Raw genomic sequence first — 24,004 nt, 5'->3', positions numbered from 1 at the left:
TGCTGCCATGGAATGAGCTACCACTAAATAATGCTGCCACGAGTTGCGCTGCCACAAAATGATGCTGCCATGGAATGAGCTACCACGAAATAATGCTGCCACGAGTTGCGCTGCCACAAAATGATGCTGCCATGGAATGAGCTACCACTAAATAAAGCTGCCACGAGTTGCGCTGCCACAAAATGATGCTGCCATGGAATGAGCTACACTACACTAAATAAAGCTGCCACGAGTTGCGCTGCCACAAAATGACGCTGCCACGAAATGAGCTGCCACTAAATAATGCTGCAACGAGTTGTGCTACCACACAATTATGCTGCTACGAATGGTATTGCTTAAAAGACCTAGACTAATTAGCTTTCAGTAAAGACCGTTATTAATATTAATCAACAGAAATCTGTTTCATTAGAAGGGTTAAGCACGTACCTCTCTCCCAGTGCTGTAGAGTAATTATACTAACGAATGATTAAACTGTATCCGGCTCTGTCTCGACATATTTTTGGATGACAAGCAAACACGAGCCACTTATAATGTAGGAAAAGTAGATCTTATCGACGCAACAGGTTGCGCCCGCGTCCGACTTCCAGGCAGCGGACAAATCACTGCAGCTTCATTTCAATACCAAAGAAAGTTACTAGAATTGAGTGCAGGTTAACCAGGAAACAGAGTATATTTTTTAAATAACTTTTATATAATGTTTACATTTTGTAATCTGATGTTACGTAGAGTAAAACCAAGGGTGGTCGAATTCTTGTTTTCTAATTATTACAATCACTTTTAAAATGATTAATTATATTTAGTTAGAAACGCAAAGAGAAATAAATAGAGGCTGTCACAAATTAGGATGATGTAGACATTACTTTCTAAACTGCTCTGAATGTCTTTGGTTCAGCTGAGATAAAAAATTCACGGATCCTTACTTATTCTTTCTTTACTTACGTCTCCTTTATTCCTCCTTTTAGTATTTTCATGCATTTTTCAGGTAGTGAAACATCTCATAGCAGTGCTATATAGATTGCTTTATAATGTGTTAGGTACATACATACCGCACAAATTAATACTTAATTAAGTATTGCAAGATCCAAGGGCATTGAAATTGCATATTTTAGGGCATTAAAATATCTCAATGGGGATATGTTGCAAATGAGCCATTCACATGTAAAGATTTAACAACATTTACATATTTTTACCAATATAGGACACGCCGTTAAGGTGTATTAACTGTTTATAGTCATTGTGGTAGCAATATTATACAGGCAGATTCAAACTAATATTTAGAAACGACTTCGTCTAATGCGAATATTAGGGCATTTCCTTTGTAAGGACAATGACTTAGAACAAAATTAAAAATTCAATACATTTATTACTTTGAAATAAATATAATTCGTACTGTATCAAGATCAAACACTGTCATTAATTTTCCAGTTCACAGCGTAATGATCAGGCTCAGAGTACTCGCAGACCGAGTGCAGCTCATCCAGACAGTTCCTGTCGTTCCAGCGCAGGATGCCGTTGTTGTTCCAGAATGTCATGCAGTGTTCCCCCTCAGGACGGCTCTTGTGGTTGTCGGGCTGCAGATTGTGCCAGTCCGTCAGAGTCACTGGTGTCCCCAAGCTCGTCCATACCCACTCCCCCGTGGGGTAGTCTGTTCCTGAGAGCCATACCTGCTCATCCAACACTGCAACATAGTTGAGAGTCGCACAGATATAGGAGTGAAAAAAATCAAAATGGACCATGAAGGAATAGCAATGCTACGTACTAATAAGTGACTTACAGAATTTTTCCGAACATTTACCTTGACCACCCTTCAGCCATTCAAGAAATCAGTAACAGAAAATCAAGCAAATAAAAGTTGGTATACAGGATCCCAAAGGCTGTGTTTAAAACGTAGTTGTAATATGGAATATATAGGCGAGACAAAAGTCTATTAAATACTCTGTAAAAGAACATCGCAAGAAGATGTTCGAGGAAAACTGTGAATTGATATGAAGCCAACGTACTCACCATCATCACCATGCTAGCAAACACTCCAAGATCTCTGACATTATCAAACTGGACATTCTAGACATGATGTCTGACACGGTTACGGACTGGGGAAAACCATTTAAAGTCAACATTGTTGAAAGAGAGGAATGGTCAAATGAAGAAGGTTAGACCTGGTACACGGACGGGTCGAAAACAGTACTCTAGAAGGTACTGGGGCAGAGGTCTGGAGAGCCAGACTTAGAGCTAGCTTAAGCTTTAGCCTAGGAAAACTGGCAACAGTCTTTCAGGCTGAAGTCACAGCCCTTGCAGAATGCGCGAGAATTAATGTGGAAAGAGGCTACAAAGGCAAAACCGTCTACATTAACTAGGACAGCAGGGCTGCTCTGCAGGCCTTGGCAAACAAACCATGACTGTATTTCAAAGACAGTATGGGAATGCCATAAGGTCATGAAATTGCTGGCGAAAATCAAATAAAGTTATTCTAGCATGGGTGCCTGGCCATAGAGGAATCACAGGTAATGACGGTCAGACAGTTGTTAAGTTGTAGCTTAGGAGCCAACTGTCCTCATACTGGTCCTGAACCAAAGTGTGGGGATTCTTATAACTTAGCACGTAGATCGGTTGCCAAGTGGGTGTTTAAAAAACACCGACAACATTGGAGAAAAAACTGAGGGGAACGTACAAGCAAAGCGGATGCTCAACGGACCATCAAGGAAAATTGCAGCAGATGCCCTTAAAATGACTAGAACGGGGATCCATAATATGACTGGTTTTATTACTGGTCATTGGATATTCCGAAGCTACCTGGACCGAATAGGTATTCCAGTTCAGGAAACACTGTGCAGGAAATGTGGCGAGGCTGAAGAAACAGCCGAGCACGTCACATGTGAATGTCCGGCATTACACAGTAAACACTAAAGGTCCCTAGATTTTCTTAGGCATACGGAAAATGGATTAGAACAGGTTAAAATTGTTCAGAAGATCTCGTGGTTTTGTAAAGGCCTGGGATTTGATACAGCTTAAACCTGAAAGAGGGTGCACAATAAGCCGGATGGCTGAGAGGCAACTAACAGACCCAGGAAACTCGACCCTTTGTTAAAAAAAGAAGCCAAAATACTCGTAATGGAAGGAAATTAATCGAGACTTCATACATTAAATAAGAAGACCAACCATCAGGCCACATTGGTTCCTAATTTTGAAAGTACCAAGCAGATTACAGTTTTATAATAAACCATCGCGGGGTCTAGTATTGTTTTGAGTAATAAAAAGAGCCCAATCCTGTTTCCATGACGCCACCTTGTTTCTGCCGTGACGTTTCATTTACTATTGGTCTCAGGTCAGTTCTCAGTGGTTGGTAGTTCGGTGCAGTCTTATTATAACCTGTATTCTGTAGTCCAGTTTCTAATTCATTATGAGTGTTTTTATGTGTATATGTTTTAAAAGCAGTGTGCTCGGAGTTAACACACTTCACTCCACACTAGTCGTGATTCATGGCATGCGTTGCAACGCTCTAATATGATTTGTTTATTTAATTTTATTTTATACCTATATCAAATGTAAAATGGTGTATACCGTATGTAAATAAATAAATTGTAGTTATGTGATGGTTAGTTATCCACCTCAACTGGAATGGAAGATCTCAGATTGCAGGTCTTGAAATGTAGTATTTGTGATTTTTCCTATGGTTGAACGATGGCAAATGTCCGAAAACGTCTCAACTTAATAACTGGTATGCAGAGAGTATTCAGTTTTGAAAGAAAAAATGTCTACAATCTGCAGTCTACATTATATTTGAAGGTTGATAGTTTCCACGATCAGATATACCTCATATACATACTTCGCTCCAGTACACCTGGAATCTGCGAGTCCTGTCCGTTTGAAGAGATCCACAAAAATTTCTAAAATCTGCAGTTTACATTATCTTTGAAGGTTGATAGTTTCCACGATCAGATATACCTCATATACATACTTCGCTCCAGTACACCTGGAATCTGCGAGTCCTGTCCGTTTGAAGAGATCCACAAAAATTTCTAAAATCTGCAGTTTACATTATCTTTGAAGGTTTGATAGTTTCCACGATCAGATATACCTCATATACATACTTCGCTCCAGTACACCTGGAATCTGCGAGTCCTGTCCGTTTGAAGAGATCCACAAAAATTTCTAAAATCTGCAGTTTACATTATCTTTGAAGATGGTGATAGTTTCCACGATCAGATATACCTCATATATACATACTTCGCTCCAGTACACCTGGAATCTGCGAGTCCTGTCCGTTTGAAGAGATCCACAAAAATTTCTAAAATCTGCAGTTTACATTATCTTTGAAGGTTGATAGTTTCCACGATCAGATATACCTCATATACATACTTCGCTCCAGTACACCTGGAATCTGCGAGTCCTGTCCGTTTGAAGAGATCCACAAAAATTTCTAAAATCTGCAGTTTACATTATCTTTGAAGGTTTGATAGTTTCCACGATCAGATATACCTCATATACATACTTCGCTCCAGTACACCTGGAATCTGCGAGTCCTGTCCGTTTGAAGAGATCCACAAAAATTTCTAAAATCTGCAGTTACATTATCTTTGATTGATCTCTTTCTTTCTAAAATCTGATTAGTTGATAGTTTCCACGATCAGATATACCGACTCTGCATCTACATTATCTTTGAAGGTTGATAGTTTCTTCCTCATATACATACTTCGCTCCAGTACACCTGGAATCTGCGAGTCCTGTCCGTTTGAAGAGAGCCACAAAAATTTCTAAAATCTGCAGTTTACATTATCTTTGAAGGTTGATAGTTTCCACGATCAGATATACCTCATATACATACTTCGCTCCAGTACACCTGGAATCTGGGAGTCCTGTCCGACCTGTCCGTCTGAAGAGATCCACAAAAATGTCAGCGACATAGAAGCTCAAAACGAACTCTTTAGATCTTTTCGTCAGATACACACAGACTGCAACATTAACATAAAGAGTATAGGCGATGAAGATCGTCACCTGAAGTTAAAGTCTGTGACATGTTGGATTCTAAACGCTGCGCTAAGAGAAAGGTGAACTGGAGCTGAACTCAACATTCACATTAGACATCTGTTATATTTCACATTAGTCTAACCTAACTAACTTTTGTTACTAATTAGTATTAAAATGTTAAGGACGATAATTATAATGAACGAAAGTAGTTTCGAAACATCTTTAAGAATTAAACTAGGTACACATTCATAATTCTAAACACTGGAGAACCACAATATTTGTAAGATACGAACAGAAGTTTATGGATGTTACTATAACATTACATAACCAATTACAAAACGAATACTGGTTTTTATTATATCACTATTGCCAAAATATAAAACTATGAAGAATATTTTACTATGAAAGGAAAAACTAAGAAACGAATATTTTAATATACTGTATTACCAAATGTTTGAAATATTCATAACTTAAAACATTTGTACACAAATTCATTTTTTAATATTGAAGAATAAAAAAACGACTATTCGTGTTAAAGAAAATTCTCCAAATTTCAAGTTATTCCCATTTTAGAGTTAATATTTTGCCGTTTTTTAAACACGGCGGTATACATTTGTTTTATCTGTATTTTTGTAAAGAGTTACCTAAGACAAATTAGTATTCATGTTAAGTGAATTCAATGCAAACTGGCACAACAGTAGGGTTAAATTTGTTCCGCTGTACCGGATACACGCTTTACGGGTTTATTGGTTTCAAACTTTGCTACATAATTGCTACACTTAATAACTCACCATTTCTTCTTATCAATTCCTTAATTTGATCATTCTCTTCCTTAGAAGAGATCGAAGCTAGGCGACCACCTTGTTTCATACACCGAACTAATGCTCCGATCCAGTTGGCCTGTTTCACAACAAATTGTAGTTAAACATTTAAAAACGCTTCATTTTCAATTAATTATTCCTATTATATAAAGAACTTAGACGTCACATTATGATAACTTATTTACCCATACAAACCCACATTTGGGATGGGGTAAAAATGTTAACATTACTTTCATTTTAAAGGCTTGATAAATAGTTAAAATCTTAAGTCTTTAAACTACCTCTATCAAACACCGTTAAATTTTTCTATTGCTCCAAAAGTACCCCTTTTGGGCAGAGTAATGTCAAATGTGTTTAGATTGTGTTATTGGTTTTTTTCTAAGCTATACCTTTATACACTCGTTAATCGTTTAAAATTTCAAATTTTATTTCGTAATTTTGAATTGCTTAATTGCCTCTTACTTCATTCATAAATATATTCATAAATTCATAAATAACCTCACCATGCAATGTCATTGAATCTCCCTAAAACAGTGGCTTATACAGGACATTATTTAGCAAGGGTTTTATATACTAAGTTAGAGAGTCTAAAATACTCAAAACATACCACAAATGAGTGTTTGTGCTTGAGCAAAGCAATATAGAAACAGATGTTTTATAAACTCTGAATCACTATAAGTATCTAAAGCTAGCCACTACTTTCTTTAGGCGTTAAGCAAAAACTTCAAATCATGATACGTAATTCAAAACATTAGGATCATCAGCCTTAAACTGTCCGCTTTCAATCTTAACCATTCACATACAATCGATTTGCTAAACGTGAACTAAAATTTTTCTATTCAAATGGCCATTGAGAACTAACAACTACTGTGGAATTTGTGTAAGAATGCCTTAAATTTGCCACGGTTACAATCATGTAGACAGACGTCCTTGTTTCGAATACATATTTATACTTATAGAACACATTTATTTTGCTTAAATATATGTGCGTTTTTATTATTTTGCTCAGTGATACATATGATTGATTTAATTTTGCCTTTTATAATTAATCCATCAGATGTTTTTTGTTTATGTTTTAAAAAATGTGGTTCTGAAAATACAATTCAATGTTATGGCAGATTACAGTTTATTTCTTATTTTTATAAGTTTAGTAATTTAACAGTGGCGACGAGGTAAAAAGAAGGAGAAATGACTAAAGAAGAAGAAGAGTTACAAAAACTAAAAAAAAGCTCGATTCTATTATTAAGGGCCAATTTCAAAGGGCAAAAGACTTGCTGAAGGTAACCCTACATTAACCGAACTAAATATAAAAATCAAGGCTGTGACTGAATACTGGGAACGTTACAAGCAGGTTCAGAATGGCATTGATTGTTTGACAGATGAAAACTATTTAGAACATGAAATAGAATACAGATGTAATGTGGAGGATGAGTATTTAAACCTTACAACAAAATTACAAGAAATGGTACACAATCTCAAAGACACAAACACACTACATCTACTTCATCTCCAAGTGAAGCTGTTTGTACGGTTTCAAACTACACTTCAGGGAATATAAATTTCAATCCCTACCACCCTGATGAAACCATTTCAAATTTTGTGAGAAGATTAGAAGTATTTTTACAACTAAAGAATCAAAGAGCTGATGATAAAACTAAAGTTTACACATTGCTACATGCTCTCACTCCCCAACTGCACCAACAACTGTACGATATTTGTGCTCCCAACGACCCGTTAGATAAAGATTACGACGAGTTGGTACAGCTTCTTAAGGATTTTATCGACCCGCAACCAAGCCAGTGGGCCTTGCAGCATAAATTCATTTCACGGACTCAACAAGAACATGAATCAGTTAGTGAATTCTCGGTGGCTCTCAAGAAGATGACAATTAACTGTAACTTCAATTGTGGTTGCGGTAAATCAGTTGCAGACTTATTTCTCAAGTTACAGTTTATTCGTGGATTGAAAGACATAGATATTCGGACTAAATTACTCCCAAGACCGCGAGAAACACACAGCCTATCAGGACATTGTGAAACATAGCTTCGGCTATAGAGCTTGCCAAAGCAGAAAGTATGACTGTTAGCCGAACACGTACTGAACACATTGAATTAAATCAGGTTCAGCAAAGACATTCAAATAAAGAAAACATATCTAAGAGAGTCTCACCTCGGCCAAAACCTCTACTTAGTCCACGTTCAACAAATTCAGCCATTGAAAAGCTCAAAGGAAAATGCTATCGTTGTGGTTCACCCCTCCCATCGTGCTAATAGCTGCAGATTCATAGATGCAACTTGTCGAAAAATGTGGAAAAGTTGGACACATAGCTAGTGTTTGTTTGCAAAGTAAATCTCAATTACAAATGAAACCTGGACAACATCAAACTGAAAACAAAAGTGACTTGAATAGTGAGAATGAATATGAGATTAATGTAATTAGTGACAGAAATAATGACAATTTATGGTTAACATCAACATCGAAGGCAGGACATTACCCATGGAATTAGACACTGGTGCAGCTCTTAGTACAATGTCTTACAACGAGTTTAAAAAGCTTGCCATCCCACAGAAAAATTTTTCTACTAACATTGAACTTCGAACTTATACAGGAGAAACCATAAAACCGAAAGGAGTAACATTTGTTAAATGCACGTACAAGACTCAGAAGTTTGTTGGAAAACTTTACCTAATTGATCAAAACGTTGACGCCATATTCGGAAGGGACTGGTTGAGAGAAGTTAAATTAGATTGGGGTGAGATTAAAAGTCTTACAACGAGTCAGACTTCAAATCTAGGAAAGCTTGTTAAGTGAATTTAGTGACTTATTTGATGGAAAAATTGGTGTTATACCTGAATATCTGGGACATTTTAGACTTACTGATGGCGCGACGCCAATATTTGTAAAACCAAGACAAGTACCGTTTTCCCTAAGAAGTAAAGTAGAAAATGAACTTACGAGACTAGAAGAATGTGGAATCATAACAAAAGTAGATCATTCAGACTGGGGAACACCCATCGTACCTGTTGTCAAGCCGAACGGTCAAACACGGATTTGTGCTGACTATAAAGTGACTTTAAACAAGGTGATCAAAGACGAAAACCATCCATTACCCAGGATTGAAGAAATCTTCTCTCAAATAAACGGAGGAAAATTATTTTGTACCTTGGATATTTCTAATGCTTACCTCCACATGAAAATGGACGAAGAAAGTGCAACACATGCAGACACTCAGCACCCATAAAGGTATGTACAAAGTAAATCGTTTGATGTTTGGGGTGAAGGTAGCACCATCTCTCTGGCAACAATTCATGGACAAAACCTTGCAGGGACTTTCTGGTGTACAATGTTTCTTTGACGATATTATCGTTCAGGGTAAAACAGCTGAAGAATTATTGGCTAGATTACGTAAAGTTCTAGAACGATTAAGAAACAATAACTTAAAGATGAACCGAGATAAATGCAAGTTTTTTCAAACGAGTATCCAATATCTTGGGCATGTCATTGATGCTCAAGGACTTCAACAAAACCAAAGACAAAGTCTTGTCTATCATGAACAGCAAAAGACCGGAAAACATAAGTGAACTTAGAACATTTCTCGGTCTGGCAAACTATTACAACAAGTTCATCAAAGATTTAGCAACAATCCTCCACCCACTCAATAATTTACTGAAGAAAGGCAACCGTTATATGTGGACTTCAAAATGTGAAGAAAGCTTTCAGAAGGTTAAGTCGGAAATAACCAGTAACAATGTACTTGGTCCACTACAATCCAGAACTCCCGTTAGTGCTTGCAACCGATGCGTCTCCAGTGGGCCTTGGAGCCTGTCTTTCACATCGATACAGCGATGGAAGTGAGAGGCCAATTAGTTTTGCCTCACGCACTTTGACCAAATGTGAACAAAAATACAGTCAAATTGATAAGGAAGCAACAGTATTTACTGGGTACTCAAGAAATTTTTCCCTTACTGCTACGGGCGAAAGTTCATTTTAGTGACTGACCATAAACCGTTAGTGTCAATATTCAGTCCCACCAAAACCCTTCCAACAATATCTGCTACAAGACTGTTCAATTATGCACACTTTTTATCAGGTTTTGACTACTCAATTGAAATATAGAAGAACCTCTGACCATGCCAACGTTGACTTTTTGTCTCGTTTTCCTACTGAACATAGCACTACAAACTTTGTGGACGATTGCAGCCTTTTTCAACTTAATCAACTTGATTCATTGCAGATTGACAGTAGGCTTATATCCAGAACAAACTGCTCAAGATAAATATTTACAACCAGTACTACATGCCCTTGAAACAGGAGAGACGGTCGAACCTTTTGGTTTCCACGACAACGAACTAACACTACAAAATGGTTGCATATTCAAGGGCTACAGGATAATGATTCCAGAAGCTTTACAACACTCAGTGTTAAATGAACTACATGTTGGACATCTAGGCATGGAGAAGATGAAAATCCTTGCTAGAAGTTTTTGCACGTGGAAAAGTATTGACAGAGATATTGAGCAAATGGTACGTACATGTAAACAATGTCGACTAAAACAAAATCAACCTGCAAAAGAACCGAATCATCCATGGCTGACCCCTCAAGGACCATGGAGAGATTACACATAGATTTTGCTGGCCCGATACAAGGTCAAGTGGTATTTTCATTGTTGTGGACGCCTTTACCAAGTGGGTTGAAGTAATCCCTACTAAAAACACGTCCAGCAGAATGGTGTATGAAGAGGAGCTAAGAAAAATGTTTTCTACATTCGGCCTTCCTTTGGTCTTAGTTTCAGACAATGGAAGCCAATTTACATCTACAATATTTTTCGCCAGTTCTTATCTGCTAATGGTGTTGTACACAAAACTACAGCTCCCTACCATCCTTCGTCTAATGGACAAGCTGAGCGTTATGTCCAAACAGTAAAAAAATCACTGAGGGGCAATGGAAGATGAGGGGGGAAAGATTGAGCTAAAATTATACAGGCTTTTGATGCAACTTCGACAATCTCCAAACACAACTGGCTCAAACTCATACAACTTAATGTTTGGAAGAAGTGTTCGAACTCATTTGAGCCTATTACTACCAGATAGCAAAAATGCACAAGAAAGTTACACGAATCGTACGCAGACAATTTCAGGTGGGTGACAGAGTACAGGCTCGAGATTACACCAACTCAAGATACAAGTGGAGTTTTTGGAACAATTATGGAAAAAGAAAGTTCGCTACTGTACAAAGTTAAAATGGACGATGGAAGTGTTTGGAGGAGGCATGTTGACCAGCTATTGAAATGTGAAGTTTAGGGGGGGAGAATTGATACATATGATTGATTTAATTTTGCCTTTTATAATTAATCCATCAGATGTTTTTTGTTTATGTTTTAAAAAATGTGGTTCTGAAAATACAATTCAATGTTATGGCAGATTACAGTTTATTTCTTATTTTTATAAGTTTAGTAATTTAACACTCAGCAAATAATGTAATTTGTAACTGCCCTGCAAATAGAAATGCAATAGAAACGCAAACGTGATTTTTATTTTTAACAAATTGTGCAGGGAAAATATAAATGTATTGTTATTCGCATAGAAATAAATAAACTATAGAGTTAAGCTCTCAAACAGAATGTACAGTTTTTCATAAATTGAAACGCTTAAGAAATATTTATTTGTGAAATTAGCAATAGAGATAAGCTTAAATAGGCTTTTCGCAATTTGAATTTTTTCTCCTAGTAAAATATGATATAACGAAGGAATGTAGCACGTATTTTTACACAATGGACAATAGTAGGCAAACCTGGATTAAAAAGACTTCTGGAATAGTTAATTGAATTAGAATACTTTAGGCCAAATCTGTATCGGATAAACACTTACATTATATTTTATATACTACCCTAATATACCCTAATATTAAGATGTAACGATAAAACTAACTGAAAAAATTAAATACAGATTGAAATTTTCAAAAAAAGCACAGTATTGGGTCATCCGTAGGCCCAAATTGCGAGTTTACAAAATGGAAAATTAGTGTAGATTAAACAAATATAATACGTAACAAACACTAATCTAGTTAATTGTATTCAATATAGCAGCTCTTTTTCTTTCTTTTGTCATTTTATTTATTACAATCATTAATAATACAATAAATTAAGCTCTGAAGCAGAAACCCGATTGCACTTTGGTCATAAATAAAGAACGCGCCATACTAATTACAGAGGCCAAATAAACATTAATATCTCTACAAATGTTGATTAACTACGTACAATTAAAAATATACAGTGTCCAAAGAATTAGTGTGAGATTTATGTTTTCTTATGTTGTAGTCGATACTCTCAGATGTTAAATATAAAATGTCTTCCTTACAGTTACGAATAAAAAATATAACTTTTTACGACATAATGTATCATGCATGAGGAAGGATGTTGCTTTCTTTATCTTTCGATTGTCATTCTTATATTTGCTTTTGGGACAACATTTCACAGTAAAATGTTAGTTTGTAAAAATGGACTGTTATATAGTATACAACAATGAACTATGTAATGCCTCTAGAAAGCATATTGGATTTGGTATATTTCCTGCAATATTTATCATACGCATACTAGCAATGGTGAGAATGGTTGATTCAGTGTGAATGTTGAGTTTAGCTCCATTACACCTTACTCTTAGTGCAGCGTCAAAGTCTGACGCTGTCACAGACTTGACTCCTGGAATCTGGAGGCATGTCGGTCTGAAGAGATCCAAAGAAACGCCACACGAAGAATTTCAAATCGAACTCTTTACATCATTTGGACATGAGAGACACCCCAATCACATAATCAGAGGTAATCTAGGTAAAAAGGTGTTCTTATTGTCTTATCAGGTGCACAACTGACATACGAACAATTCTATATATTTATCACATTTAACTAAATTTTGAACTATTTTCAGTTATCATGTACTCATAAGCCAATTCATGATAGAAATAAAAGAAGAAAGCTTATGCTTACGAAAATCTTAAAAAGTATGGAATGGGGGTAATGCTCTCAAACGGCTGATGTATTTCTGGAAAGGTAGGAAACGAGTGGTTTAAATAAATAATAATATTAGTGACACTGTAGAAATTAGATATAGTACTGCTCAAAGCGGCGTATTGGGTCCCTTAGTGTTTTTAATATTTATTAATTACTTGGTAGAACTACAGTTAAACTTACAGATATTTGCTTACGCCGATGATACAGCACTGGTATGCTCAGCGTTTAGTAAAGATTCTGTAAAACTACGAATTCAATATGATCTAAACGCAATATCAAACTTGCTAATTAATAATAAACTCTTCCAAATGAAAATGAATTATATTCTCTAGTCGAAACCAGGACCTTTAACTAGTAAACAATGAATTTAAGCTATATTACCGCTCTCACACAGTTGTATGATGCATGTAATGTTTCACCTATCAGTATTGTAGACTCTGCAAAATATATTGGAATGGTTATTGACAATAGGCTAAAATGGGATCAGCATGTGAATAAGTTGATTGGGAAGCTATGCTCAATTAATTTCTATACATCATTTTTAAAGCAAATATTTTATAAGATTATATTGCTCATAGCTTGAGATTACTTTACGATACGGCATTATTCATTATGGCGGAACCTACCCAACAATACTAAAAAGTGTAATTGGTTGCCAAAGAAAAGCACTCAGAATTACTTTTAATGTCAATAACAGGAGAAATAGAGTTACGTAGTTACCTTAAAAATTCTAACTTTTGATCAAATTTATAAACAAAGCTGCTTAATGTACATTCATAAACTTTGTAATAAATGTACCCTTAAAGTTTCTGGCAGATATATTAGAGTATCATCACAGTTTATACAGATCCATAATCCAAATTTTATAAAAGAAGCCTGCAGACACCAATTTTGTTACATGGGATCAAAAAATATTTAACGAAACTGTAAATTGCCTTGGAAATGAAATTATTTTGGAACAGAAAACCAAAATTTAATATAAAAATATTAATTCAACAGTATGTATGGTGGAGCCATTGTATGGAGCATATATAATTACCGATAGATTTTTACTAAATGTTATCACTGTACGTTTCTAAAGCGCTTAAAAAATATATTTTGGTGTTATTTCTTTGTAGGTGTTTTTTTGTTTCTTTGTTTATATGTATATATGTATTTTGTTATTTTTTTACTTATTTATTTAGTTATTTATATATTGCCATAAAGTTGTAATGTCCACATTTGATGGTAATAAATCTAAACTAACTAATGAAATTAACTAATACTGCCTAGACGTAAGTATATTATTAAAATTAGCAATTTGTGCCTGCTAACTTCTTGCCACGCTCCTAAAAGGTTGCATTGGGAGTGTTTAGTTATTACTGCTGCATGTATTAGTTATCTGAATCTCCTGCACAAAATGTATATTGTTTTGCATGTATTCAACTATTTCCTGAATAAATATTTTTGAATTTAAACTTGAATAACAGTAGATCCTTACCTTGGCAGTTTCCAATTTGTAACGTTTTTTAGCTCCAGGAGATGGTAGCGAACTTCCTTCAGGATCTGAAAGGGGTTAACAATTATTTTGGCCCTATATTTTAACGCGGAATTCTTATTTGGATTCAATAAATTTTAAGTTTAGTTATTTTTTCTGTCAGTATTTTTATTAAAATATCTCTATAATGTTATTGTAGAGGCATTTAGTACATTATATTCGTACTTTGTTGATTTTCTGTAAGAGGAGAATTTTATTCTGTAATTACATGTATAGTTTCAAATGACCTAAAAACTTCTTGAACACAGGTGCATGCTAAATGAATATTGAACAAAAGGTTATGCTGAAATACTTGACATTAATGTCAAGCCTTTTTAAAGATTCCTATGCAGAGTAAAAAGAACTGGTGAGAAATTAAGAAACTTTGTAGGCTAAATCATCATATTGAAATTAAGAAATCAATATCAAAAAGTATATTTATGTACTAATTGTTTTCTGACCAGATGAAGAAGATTGATTTCATCCTCGAAACGTCGTGCTGTACATTTTGTAACATATCTGAAATTCTATTAACATTTGAAATCTTTACTAATAACAGACTATAAAAAAATAAAAAAAAGTTTTTAAAACAAATGTCTTATATAAACTTACGTGAGGTTGGTGGATTACGGCCAGTGAAAGACTTAATCCATACTCAATGTCCACTCATTAAATAAGGTTTGTACTAAGATATCCGGGGCACTATTAAAGGGGGAAGAGGGTAACTTCTAAGAACTGACTGGTAGCCGAGTGATAAGGATATTCATTGCTCTAGTCCAACCTGAAGAGCGGTTGAGGTGATCACTACTTACGTGTTCTAAGTTGATTTTACGTACTGTCTTGAGGGATATTTCTATATTTTTGCCAGCAGCGCGGTCACCTAAGACCACATTGATGGCCAGAGAATATGTTTCTTTGTTGAATTTGAGGGTGGAGTGGTGATTCACCACTGGTAACAACAGAAAACAAATGAGTGTCTGTGGTGGGGGGTTTCAATTAAACATCGGCATGAAAAATACGGTACAGTACTTCGGTTCGTTGCGCTGGTAAACTAACACTTCAATATATAGAGATTAACAGTAGGCAAGATTAAAGGGTAAAATATGTATGAGGCTATTTAAGGTACAATGTATAGAGGTAATTTTAGCATTAAAGTTAAAGACACATTGTAACTAATGACTAAAATGTTATCAAGGAATTCGATATATTGAGGCTATTAACGATACACCTTCGATGTATAGAGGTAATTTTAGCGTTATAGTAAACGGAACGTTCTAGGGGAATGAGTAAACTTTCTTTATCAAGGAATTCGATATATTGAGGCTATTAACGATACACCTTCGATGTATAGAGGTAATTTTAGCGTTATAGTAAACGGAACGTTCTAGGGGAATGAGTAAACTTTCTTTATCAAGGAATTCGATATATTGAGGCTATTAACGATACACCTTCGATGTATAGAGGTAATTTTAGCGTTATAGTAAACGGAACGTTCTAGGGGAATGAGTAAACTTTCTTTATCAAGGAATTCGATATATTGAGGCTATTAACGATACACCTTCGATGTATAGAGGTAATTTTTAGCGTTATAGTAAACGGAACGTTCTAGGGGAATGAGTAAACTTTCTTTATCAAGGAATTCGATATATTGAGGCTATTAACGATACACCTTCGATATATAGAGGTAATTTTAGCGTTATAGTAAACGGAACGTTCTAGGGGAATGAGTAAACTTTCTTTATCAAGGAATTCGATATATTGAGGCTATTAACGATACACCTTCGATGTATAGAGGTAATTTTAGCGTTATAGTAAACGGAACGTTCTAGGGGAATGAGTAAACTTTCTTTATCAAGGAATTCGATATATTGAGGCTATTAACGATACACCTTCGATGTATAGAGGTAATTTTAGCGTTATAGTAAACGGAACGTTCTAGGGGAATGAGTAAACTTTCTTTATCAAGGAATTCGATATATTGAGGCTATTAACGATACACCTTCGATGTATAGAGGTAATTTTAGCGTTATAGTAAACGGAACGTTCTAGGGGAATGAGTAAACTTTCTTTATCAAGGAATTCGATATATTGAGGCTATTAACGATACACCTTCGATGTATAGAGGTAATTTTAGCGTTATAGTAAACGGAACGTTCTAGGGGAATGAGTAAACTTTCTTTATCAAGGAATTCGATATATTGAGGCTATTAACGATACACCTTCGATGTATAGAGGTAATTTTAGCGTTATAGTAAACGGAACGTTCTAGGGGAATGAGTAAACTTTCTTTATCAAGGAATTCGATATATTGAGGCTATTAACGATACACCTTCGATGTCTAGAGGTAATTTTAGCGTTATAGTATACGGAACGTTCTAGGGGAATGAGTAAATTTTCTTTATCAAGGAATTCGATATATTGAGGCTATTAACGATACACCTTCGATGTATAGAGGTAATTTTAGCGTTATAGTAAACGGAACGTTCTAGGGGAATGAGTAAACTTTCTTTATCAAGGAATTCGATATATTGAGGCTATTAACGATACACCTTCGATGTATAGAGGTAATTTTAGCGTTATAGTAAACGGAACGTTCTAGGGGAATGAGTAAACTTTCTTTATCAAGGAATTCGATATATTGAGGCTATTAACGATACACCTTCGATGTATAGAGGTAATTTTAGCGTTATAGTAAACGGAACGTTCTAGGGGAATGAGTAAACTTTCTTTATCAAGGAATTCGATATATTGAGGCTATTAACGATACACCTTCGATGTATAGAGGTAATTTTAGCGTTATAGTAAACGGAACGTTCTAGGGGAATGAGTAAACTTTCTTTATCAAGGAATTCGATATAGAGGTAATTTTAGCGTTATAGTAAACGGAACGTTCTAGGGGAATGAGTAAACTTTCTTTAGCAAGGAATTCGATATATTGAGGCTATTAACGATACACCTTCGATGTATAGAGGTAATTTTAGCGTTATAGTAAACGGAACGTTCTAGGGGAATGAGTAAACTTTCTTTATCAAGGAATTCGATATATTGAGGCTATTAACGATACACCTTCGATGTATAGAGGTAATTTTAGCGTTATAGTAAACGGAACGTTCTAGGGGAATGAGTAAACTTTCTTTATCAAGGAATTCGATATATTGAGGCTATTAACGATACACCTTCGATGTATAGAGGTAATTTTAGCGTTATAGTAAACGGAACGTTCTAGGGGAATGAGTAAACTTTCTTTATCAAGGAATTCGATATATTGAGGCTATTAACGATACACCTTCGATGTATAGAGGTAATTTTAGCGTTATAGTAAACCGAACGTTCTAGGGGAATGTAGAGTTTTTAAAGCTTCATTGGTTGATTTTTTTATTAAAACTTAAATTAAATGAAATTTTTGAGAAAGAAATATTTGGATTTAATTTTAATCAGATTGTAAAAAGTTAGGATAAATAAGAGTATGTAATCCTTTGGCAAGTTAGTGCTGGTAACTTTGAATCATTAGGAAGGCGGTTCACTGACTTGAATTGATGAGAACTTGTCTTGTGTACTACAGTTACGTCATATATGAGAGGGCTATTGTTTCTCAAGTTGGATACGGCTGGGCCAATGAGAGAACGCCGCGGATGTCCATCAGAAGGGGGTGGAAGGGGAACTATAAAAACTGCCAGCTCATAATTTTCGGCCCTTTTTGGTAATTAGTTTGATTTTAATTTTTGAATGTAGATTGAACTTAGAAGTGAACATTTTTATTTTAGTTATTTCCAAGAGATCTTTGATTTTTAGTTTGGTATGTTTGACTGATATTTTTATTTCTTGCCAAAGGACCTTTTTAATATTACTAAACGGGTTTTCAATTCTTTGTGGAAAATAGAGTGATGAAATTCTAAAGCACTGACAAATTTAATTTGCCACTTTAAAATAAGTCCACTATTTTTATTTAGAACAGTGATTTTATTTTAGACAAACCAGATAATATTTAATAGTAAAAAAATTTAGTAGTAAGTTTTACTGAATATACACTCGGAGCTTACTAATAAAAAAATATTTTATATCGTCTTGGATGTCTGATTGATAATTTTATTCATAATATTCTGGAATATTAATATCTACAATCCAATACGTTATAGAGAATGACTAAACTTTCTTTATCAAGGAATTCGATATATTGAGGCTATTTACGATACAACTTCGATGTATAGAGGTAATATTAGCGTTTGTAGTATACGGCACATTCTATGATATGCAACATTCTAGGGGAATGACTAAACTTTCTTTATCAAGGAATTCGATATATTGAGGCTATTTACGATACAACTTCGATGTATAGGGGTAATATTAGCGTTACAGTATACGGCACATTCTAGGGGAATGACTAAACTTTCTTTATCAAGGAATCCGATATATTGAGGCTATTTACGATACAACTTCGATGTATAGAGGTAATATTAGCGTTATAGTATACAGCACATTCTAGGGGAATGACTAAACTTTTTTATCGAGGAATTCGATATATTGAGGCTATTTACGATACAACTTCGATGTATAGAGGTAATATTAGCGTTATAGTATACAGCACATTCTAGGGGAATGACTAAACTTTTTTATCGAGGAATTCGATATATTGAGGCTATTTACGATACACCTTCCATGTATAGAGGTAATTTTAGCGCTATAGTAAACGGCACATTCTAGGGGAATGACTAAACTTTTTTATCGAGGAATTCGATATATTGAGGCTATTTACGATACAACTTCGATGTATAGAGGTAATATTAGCGTTATAGTATACAGGCACATTCTAGGGGAATGACAAAACTTTTTTTATCGAGGAATTCAATATATTGAGGCTATTTACGATACAACTTCGATGTATAGAGGATATTAGCGTTATAGTAAACGGCACATTCTAGGGGAATGACAAAACTTTTTTATCGAGGAATTCAATATATTGAGGCTATTTACGATACAACTTCGATGTATAGAGGATATTAGCGTTATAGTAAACGGAACGTTCTAGGGGAATGAGTAATCTTTCTTTATCAAGGAATTTTATATATTTAGGCTATTTACGATACAACTTCGATGTATAGAGGTAATAATAGCGTTATAGTAAACGGCACATTCTAGGGGAATGACTAAACTTTTTTATCAAGGAATTCGATATATTAAGGCTATTTACAATACACCTTCGATGTATAGAGGATATTATCGTTATAGTAAACGGAACGTTCTAGGGGAATGACTAAACTTTGTTTATCAAGGAATTTGGTATATTGAGACCTGGTATATCAAGGTTATACTGTAACTGTTTAAAACTTGCATACAGTAGATTAAATGCTAATTGAGCATATAACTTTTGTTAAATATTATTATATTATTCCAGGCATGAAGTAATCAAACGTTGTTCATTTGGCCCTCATGGTTGTACAAATTAGCCTTCAATCCAATAATGCTTCTTTAATTAGATATGTGGATCAAGAGAATTCCTGAACTTGGCAAGAAAATACTCACATTGACGGGTACACTTGGAGAAGGAGTCACCATAGAAGCCTGGGTGACAGGAGCAATAGGGGATGTGGTAGAAGACGTGGGCAGGTGGAGTTCTTGTCACAGACTCCTAGGAGGCATGGATCCTTGCACCTTTTCCCGACACAGACCCTGTCTTCTGGGCAGTCACTGTTAGTTATGCACTGGGGAGGTGCTGCAGGGCAAAAAATATATATTCATTTATTAGCTTTCTACTTACAAGGACGATTTGTTTCCCTTTGTTCCTGGTTCGTATCCAACACTACAGTACTCGACTACTCTAAACGTGATGTTGGGAGCTAAGGCTTTCAGAAGTGTTGAGTACTTCCCATACAGTACCTTGTGCAGCATCAAATAAATAAAGCCATGTACGTCGTCTCATACACACATTTTTTTCTTTTAGGACAAGAAGCTTGGAATTTGCACTTAGTCCTGTAAGAACCTTAGCGATGCTTGCGGAGTGACAGAATATTTGGGATGTGTAATGTTAGGGGGTAGGTGCCACCTCCTATTGAGATCTATGAGGAAGAATTAGGGCACTAATCTCAAAGTCATATTCCCCCGAAAGTAGGGGAGGCCAGCTCTGAACTAGCCTCTCCAGTCAAATCAGGTAGGGGTGGAACACTCTTGTGGAGGCTAGCAAGAACCTCTGATAGTTAGGGAATGAACCCTACCAACTCCAACAGTCATCTCCCGCAGTAGACCTATCGAATTACCCTTGCAGCCCAGAATCTCTAAATTGGCGGTTAGTGATGTGCCGCTCCTGGACCCATAGGGTTGCCCAGATTTAAGTGGCACATCGGCTTTTGCTGCTCCCAGTGATAGGTTCAACTGGAAGGTATACACCAGGCATAAGTTATCCCATACACACACACACACACACAAACACATCGTGGTGATAGTCCATAAGTTGAGAACCAATTTTCATTGTATAATCACCAAGTAAAATTTTCTTGAAATCAATAGAGGAACTTCCTCTAAGAGAGGAAATTATCGTCTGCAGTGCTAGTTTTGGCGGAGGACGAAATGGTAGTGTATCAAAATGGTTGAACACATAAAACTATTGTCTATGTGTCTGACGGCAGGCTATAAATGTTGTCAAGCTACCAAAATTATGATCTGAGACGAACCAAAATGTGTGCTCATGCAATGAAAATTGGCTCTCGAATTCTAGATTATAAGAACATGAATCTATCCTATCCCAGTCCGATACTGAGAAATGTTAAATGATCAACATGAACCAATTCAAACATTATCAAGATTTGACAGCAAGTAAAACCAGTTCTTATTTAAAAGATAAGAATAATTTCATGTATTTACACTTAAGCTATTATGCATAGTGACCAAAGTCACCAGTCAAAGTAATAATTAAAGCACGATTGAGTAAATTTAGTCACATAAAATGTGCAAGGCCTGAGTGAACTGATATATAGAGCATTATCAATAACTTTGACCAACACCGCTAGCTATTATAAATAATGACTGGATATTATATATAATTACTTTGGCATATACACCCATCTAACCCATCTTGACTTGTGCTATTGCATAACTAACCATTTCTTATGGTGATTTACTACGATATTGTTTCGTCTTTGAAAGGATTTACTCGTGACAGGAAAGCTGCAACAACCGACCTGTAATGGACTCTCTGCACCCTGTGAAGGGGTCGCCTGCGTAGCCTGGTTTGCAGGAGCAGTAAGGTACATGATCGTGAACCTTGCAAGTGGAGTTGCCTGTGCACAGAGTCAAACAGGGGTCCTCACACACGAGGTCGATGCAGGTGGTTTCCTCAGAACATTCCTCATTGGTGATACACTGGGGCAGAGCTGCAAATTAGAGTGCATTAGTTCTGTCACAAAACACTTTTGTTACGATCGTGAACCTTGCAAGTGGAGTTGCCTGTGCACAGAGTCAAACAGGGGTCCTCACATACGAGGTCGATGCAGGTGGTTTCCTCAGAACATTCCTCGTTGGTGATACACTGGGGCAGAGCTGCAAATTAGGGTGCATTAGTTCTGTCACAAAACACTTTTGTTATGATCGTGAAACTTGCAAGTGGAGTTGCCTTGGCACAGAGTCAAACAGGGGTCCTCACATACGAGGTCGATGCAGGTGGTTTCCTCAGAACATTCCTCGTTGGTGATACACTGGGGCAGAGCTGCAAATTAGGGTGCATTAGTTCTGTCACAAAACACTTTTGTTATGATCGTGAACCTTGCAAGTGGAGTTGCCTGTGCACAGAGTCAAACAGGGGTCCTCACACACGAGGTCGATGCAGGTGGTTTCCTCAGAACATTCCTCATTGGTGATACACTGGGGCAGAGCTGCAAATTAGGGTGCATTAGTTCTGTCACAAAACACTTTTGTTATGATCGTGAACCTTGCAAGTGGAGTTGCCTGTGCACAGAGTCAAACAGGGGTCCTCACATACGAGGTCGATGCAGGTGGTTTCCTCAGAACATTCCTCGTTGGTGATACACTGGGGCAGAGCTGCAAATTAGGGTGCATTAGTTCTGTCACAAAACACTTTTGTTACGATCGTGAACCTTGCAAGTGGAGTTGCCTGTGCACAGAGTCAAACAGGGGTCCTCACATACGAGGTCGATGCAGGTGGTTTCCTCAGAACATTCCTCGTTGGTGATACACTGGGGCAGAGCTGCAAATTAGGGTGCATTAGTTCTGTCACAAAACACTTTTGTTATGATCGTGAAACTGGGAAAAAATATAAAAATAGATTATAATTCAAAGCCAATCTAAATATACATGAAACAAAATGTAAATCACTAATTTTATGTCTAAATTATCTGTCCTACAACACTTTTGTTTTGATCATGAAACTGGAGAAATTATAAAACCAGATGATAACTAAGCATTCTAAATTTGAAACAAACAAATATATGATATATATATATATATATATATATATATATATATATATATATATCACTAAATTTACGTCTAAATTACCGCACAAAATTTTAAGGTTGCAACAGGCATTTATTGCGACTTTTCAAAACTCTACCTTTGTTTAATTGAACTGCAACGTCAGATTTAAACAGATCTTTTTTTAAGAGAAGGCCGCTTCCTCCCTTATGTCTCTTGGCGCACTGTCCTATGCAAAGATCTTATCAAACAGAATAATGATGAGATACAGTACAAGGACGAAGATACTGATAAAAAGTGCTACGGTCACGGCTGGATGTGAACCTACGCTCTCTCTAACTCAGATCCGAATTCCGACGTTTTAGACCGCTCGGCCATCTGCTCTACAGTATAAACAGATACTCGTACAGATACAGATGTGCTGTGCTTACAGAACCTAAGCACGAATTAAAGTATTATAGTGCTTGGCTTTTATTTATAGTGTTTGAGCGCTTTACAGAACATTCCGAAGTAAATATAAGTGCAAATCAACTTCCTCAAATGTATAATGGAATAAAAACAAAAGGGGGGGGAAAAAATGTTTTTAATTTTAGAAAAAAATATGTATTAGTTGAACAATTTTGAACACTAAAACCTTAAGCTAGTACATGAGGAGTAACGAAAATGGCAGTAATTAACAAACAAAAACAGTATTTAAATTCGAATGTTATTTAAAGATGAGAAAGTTTAATTGTTTCAGTAGAACTATTATAACTAACTGTTCTTATTGCGAATATATTCTCAAGTAGAATATTCCTCTTTTAAAGAAATACTTTTAATATAATATATAATAAGATACCATAATGATATGTGGAGGAAACACGATTTTTAGGACACTTGCCAACGTTTAGTGATAAAAAAAATCAGTAATCGAGATCTGCAATCTGATCTCTTCTTTAGGTAAATAACTAACCTAATACATAATTACCAACTTGGTTAAAATGAGCAAATCATACCAGAGCGTTGTAACACGTAAAAGTCAGGAATCACACCCACCATGTTGTGTGTCAACTTCAATAACTCTAAATCATGCACTTAATAAAACACTAAACACAACAATAACTATAAAGAGTGAACTACAGAATACAAGTCACAACAATGATATTATACTTTCATACACTACTTTTTGGATTCAATGGTGAAAGCTTCGCTTGTGACGGAGCTATATGAAAAAATACTGGAATTTTATGAGTCTAGTGCAAAATAATTTTGTACATAGAACATTAATCTTGTACTTAC

At 35.7% G+C, this 24,004-nt stretch overlaps 2 protein-coding genes across 3 annotated transcripts; both read right to left on the bottom strand.

Annotated features, from left to right (window-relative positions):
• Positions 1–1,343: 1,343 nt before the first annotated feature.
• LOC124358908 (lectin subunit alpha-like) lies at positions 1,344–21,854 on the bottom strand. Of its 2 annotated transcripts, XM_046811162.1 has the most exons (6): positions 21,726–21,854; positions 21,478–21,559; positions 19,826–20,015; positions 14,270–14,334; positions 5,757–5,865; positions 1,344–1,678 (listed from the first exon to the last, which is right to left on the bottom strand). In XM_046811162.1, exons 5-6 carry the CDS (start codon positions 5,833–5,835, stop codon positions 1,401–1,403), a joined length of 357 nt encoding a protein of 118 aa, XP_046667118.1. In that variant the 5' UTR covers positions 5,836–5,865; positions 14,270–14,334; positions 19,826–20,015; positions 21,478–21,559; positions 21,726–21,854; the 3' UTR covers positions 1,344–1,400. The 2 variants fall into 2 exon arrangements, with proteins under 2 accessions (XP_046667118.1, XP_046667117.1); XM_046811161.1 differs by lacking the exon at positions 21,726–21,854 and having other exon boundaries at positions 21,478–21,686.
• LOC124358866 (keratin-associated protein 10-4-like) lies at positions 19,852–22,351 on the bottom strand. Its single transcript, XM_046811100.1, has 6 exons — positions 22,271–22,351; positions 22,093–22,156; positions 21,939–22,001; positions 21,716–21,835; positions 21,478–21,669; positions 19,852–20,015 (listed from the first exon to the last, which is right to left on the bottom strand). The coding sequence occupies exons 1-6, from the start codon at positions 22,349–22,351 to the stop codon at positions 19,852–19,854; spliced, it is 684 nt and encodes a 227-aa protein (XP_046667056.1).
• Positions 22,352–24,004: the final 1,653 nt, after the last annotated feature.

The sequence above is a fragment of the Homalodisca vitripennis genome, chromosome 4 (genome assembly GCF_021130785.1).
Source record: "Homalodisca vitripennis isolate AUS2020 chromosome 4, UT_GWSS_2.1, whole genome shotgun sequence".
NCBI lineage: Eukaryota > Metazoa > Arthropoda > Insecta > Hemiptera > Cicadellidae > Homalodisca > Homalodisca vitripennis.
Note: the sequence above shows the minus strand (reverse complement) of the source record. Positions and strands in the feature narration are given on the sequence as shown.

Coding starts and splice junctions, on each gene's coding strand:
- LOC124358866 (XM_046811100.1), bottom strand. CDS start 22,351: ATGCACCCTAATTTGCAGCTCTGCCCCAGTGTATCACCAACGAGGAAT. Junction 22,157..22,270: donor CACCTGCATCGACCTCGTAT/GTGAGGACCCCT, acceptor GCTCTGCCCCAG/TGTATCACCAATGAGGAATG. Junction 22,002..22,092: donor CCTCGTGTGTGAGGACCCCT/GTTTGACTCTGT, acceptor CCTAATTTGCAG/CTCTGCCCCAGTGTATCACC.
- LOC124358908 (XM_046811162.1), bottom strand. CDS start 5,835: ATGAAACAAGGTGGTCGCCTAGCTTCGATCTCTTCTAAGGAAGAGAAT. Junction 1,679..5,756: donor GGAATTGATAAGAAGAAATG/GTGAGTTATTAA, acceptor ACTATGTTGCAG/TGTTGGATGAGCAGGTATGG.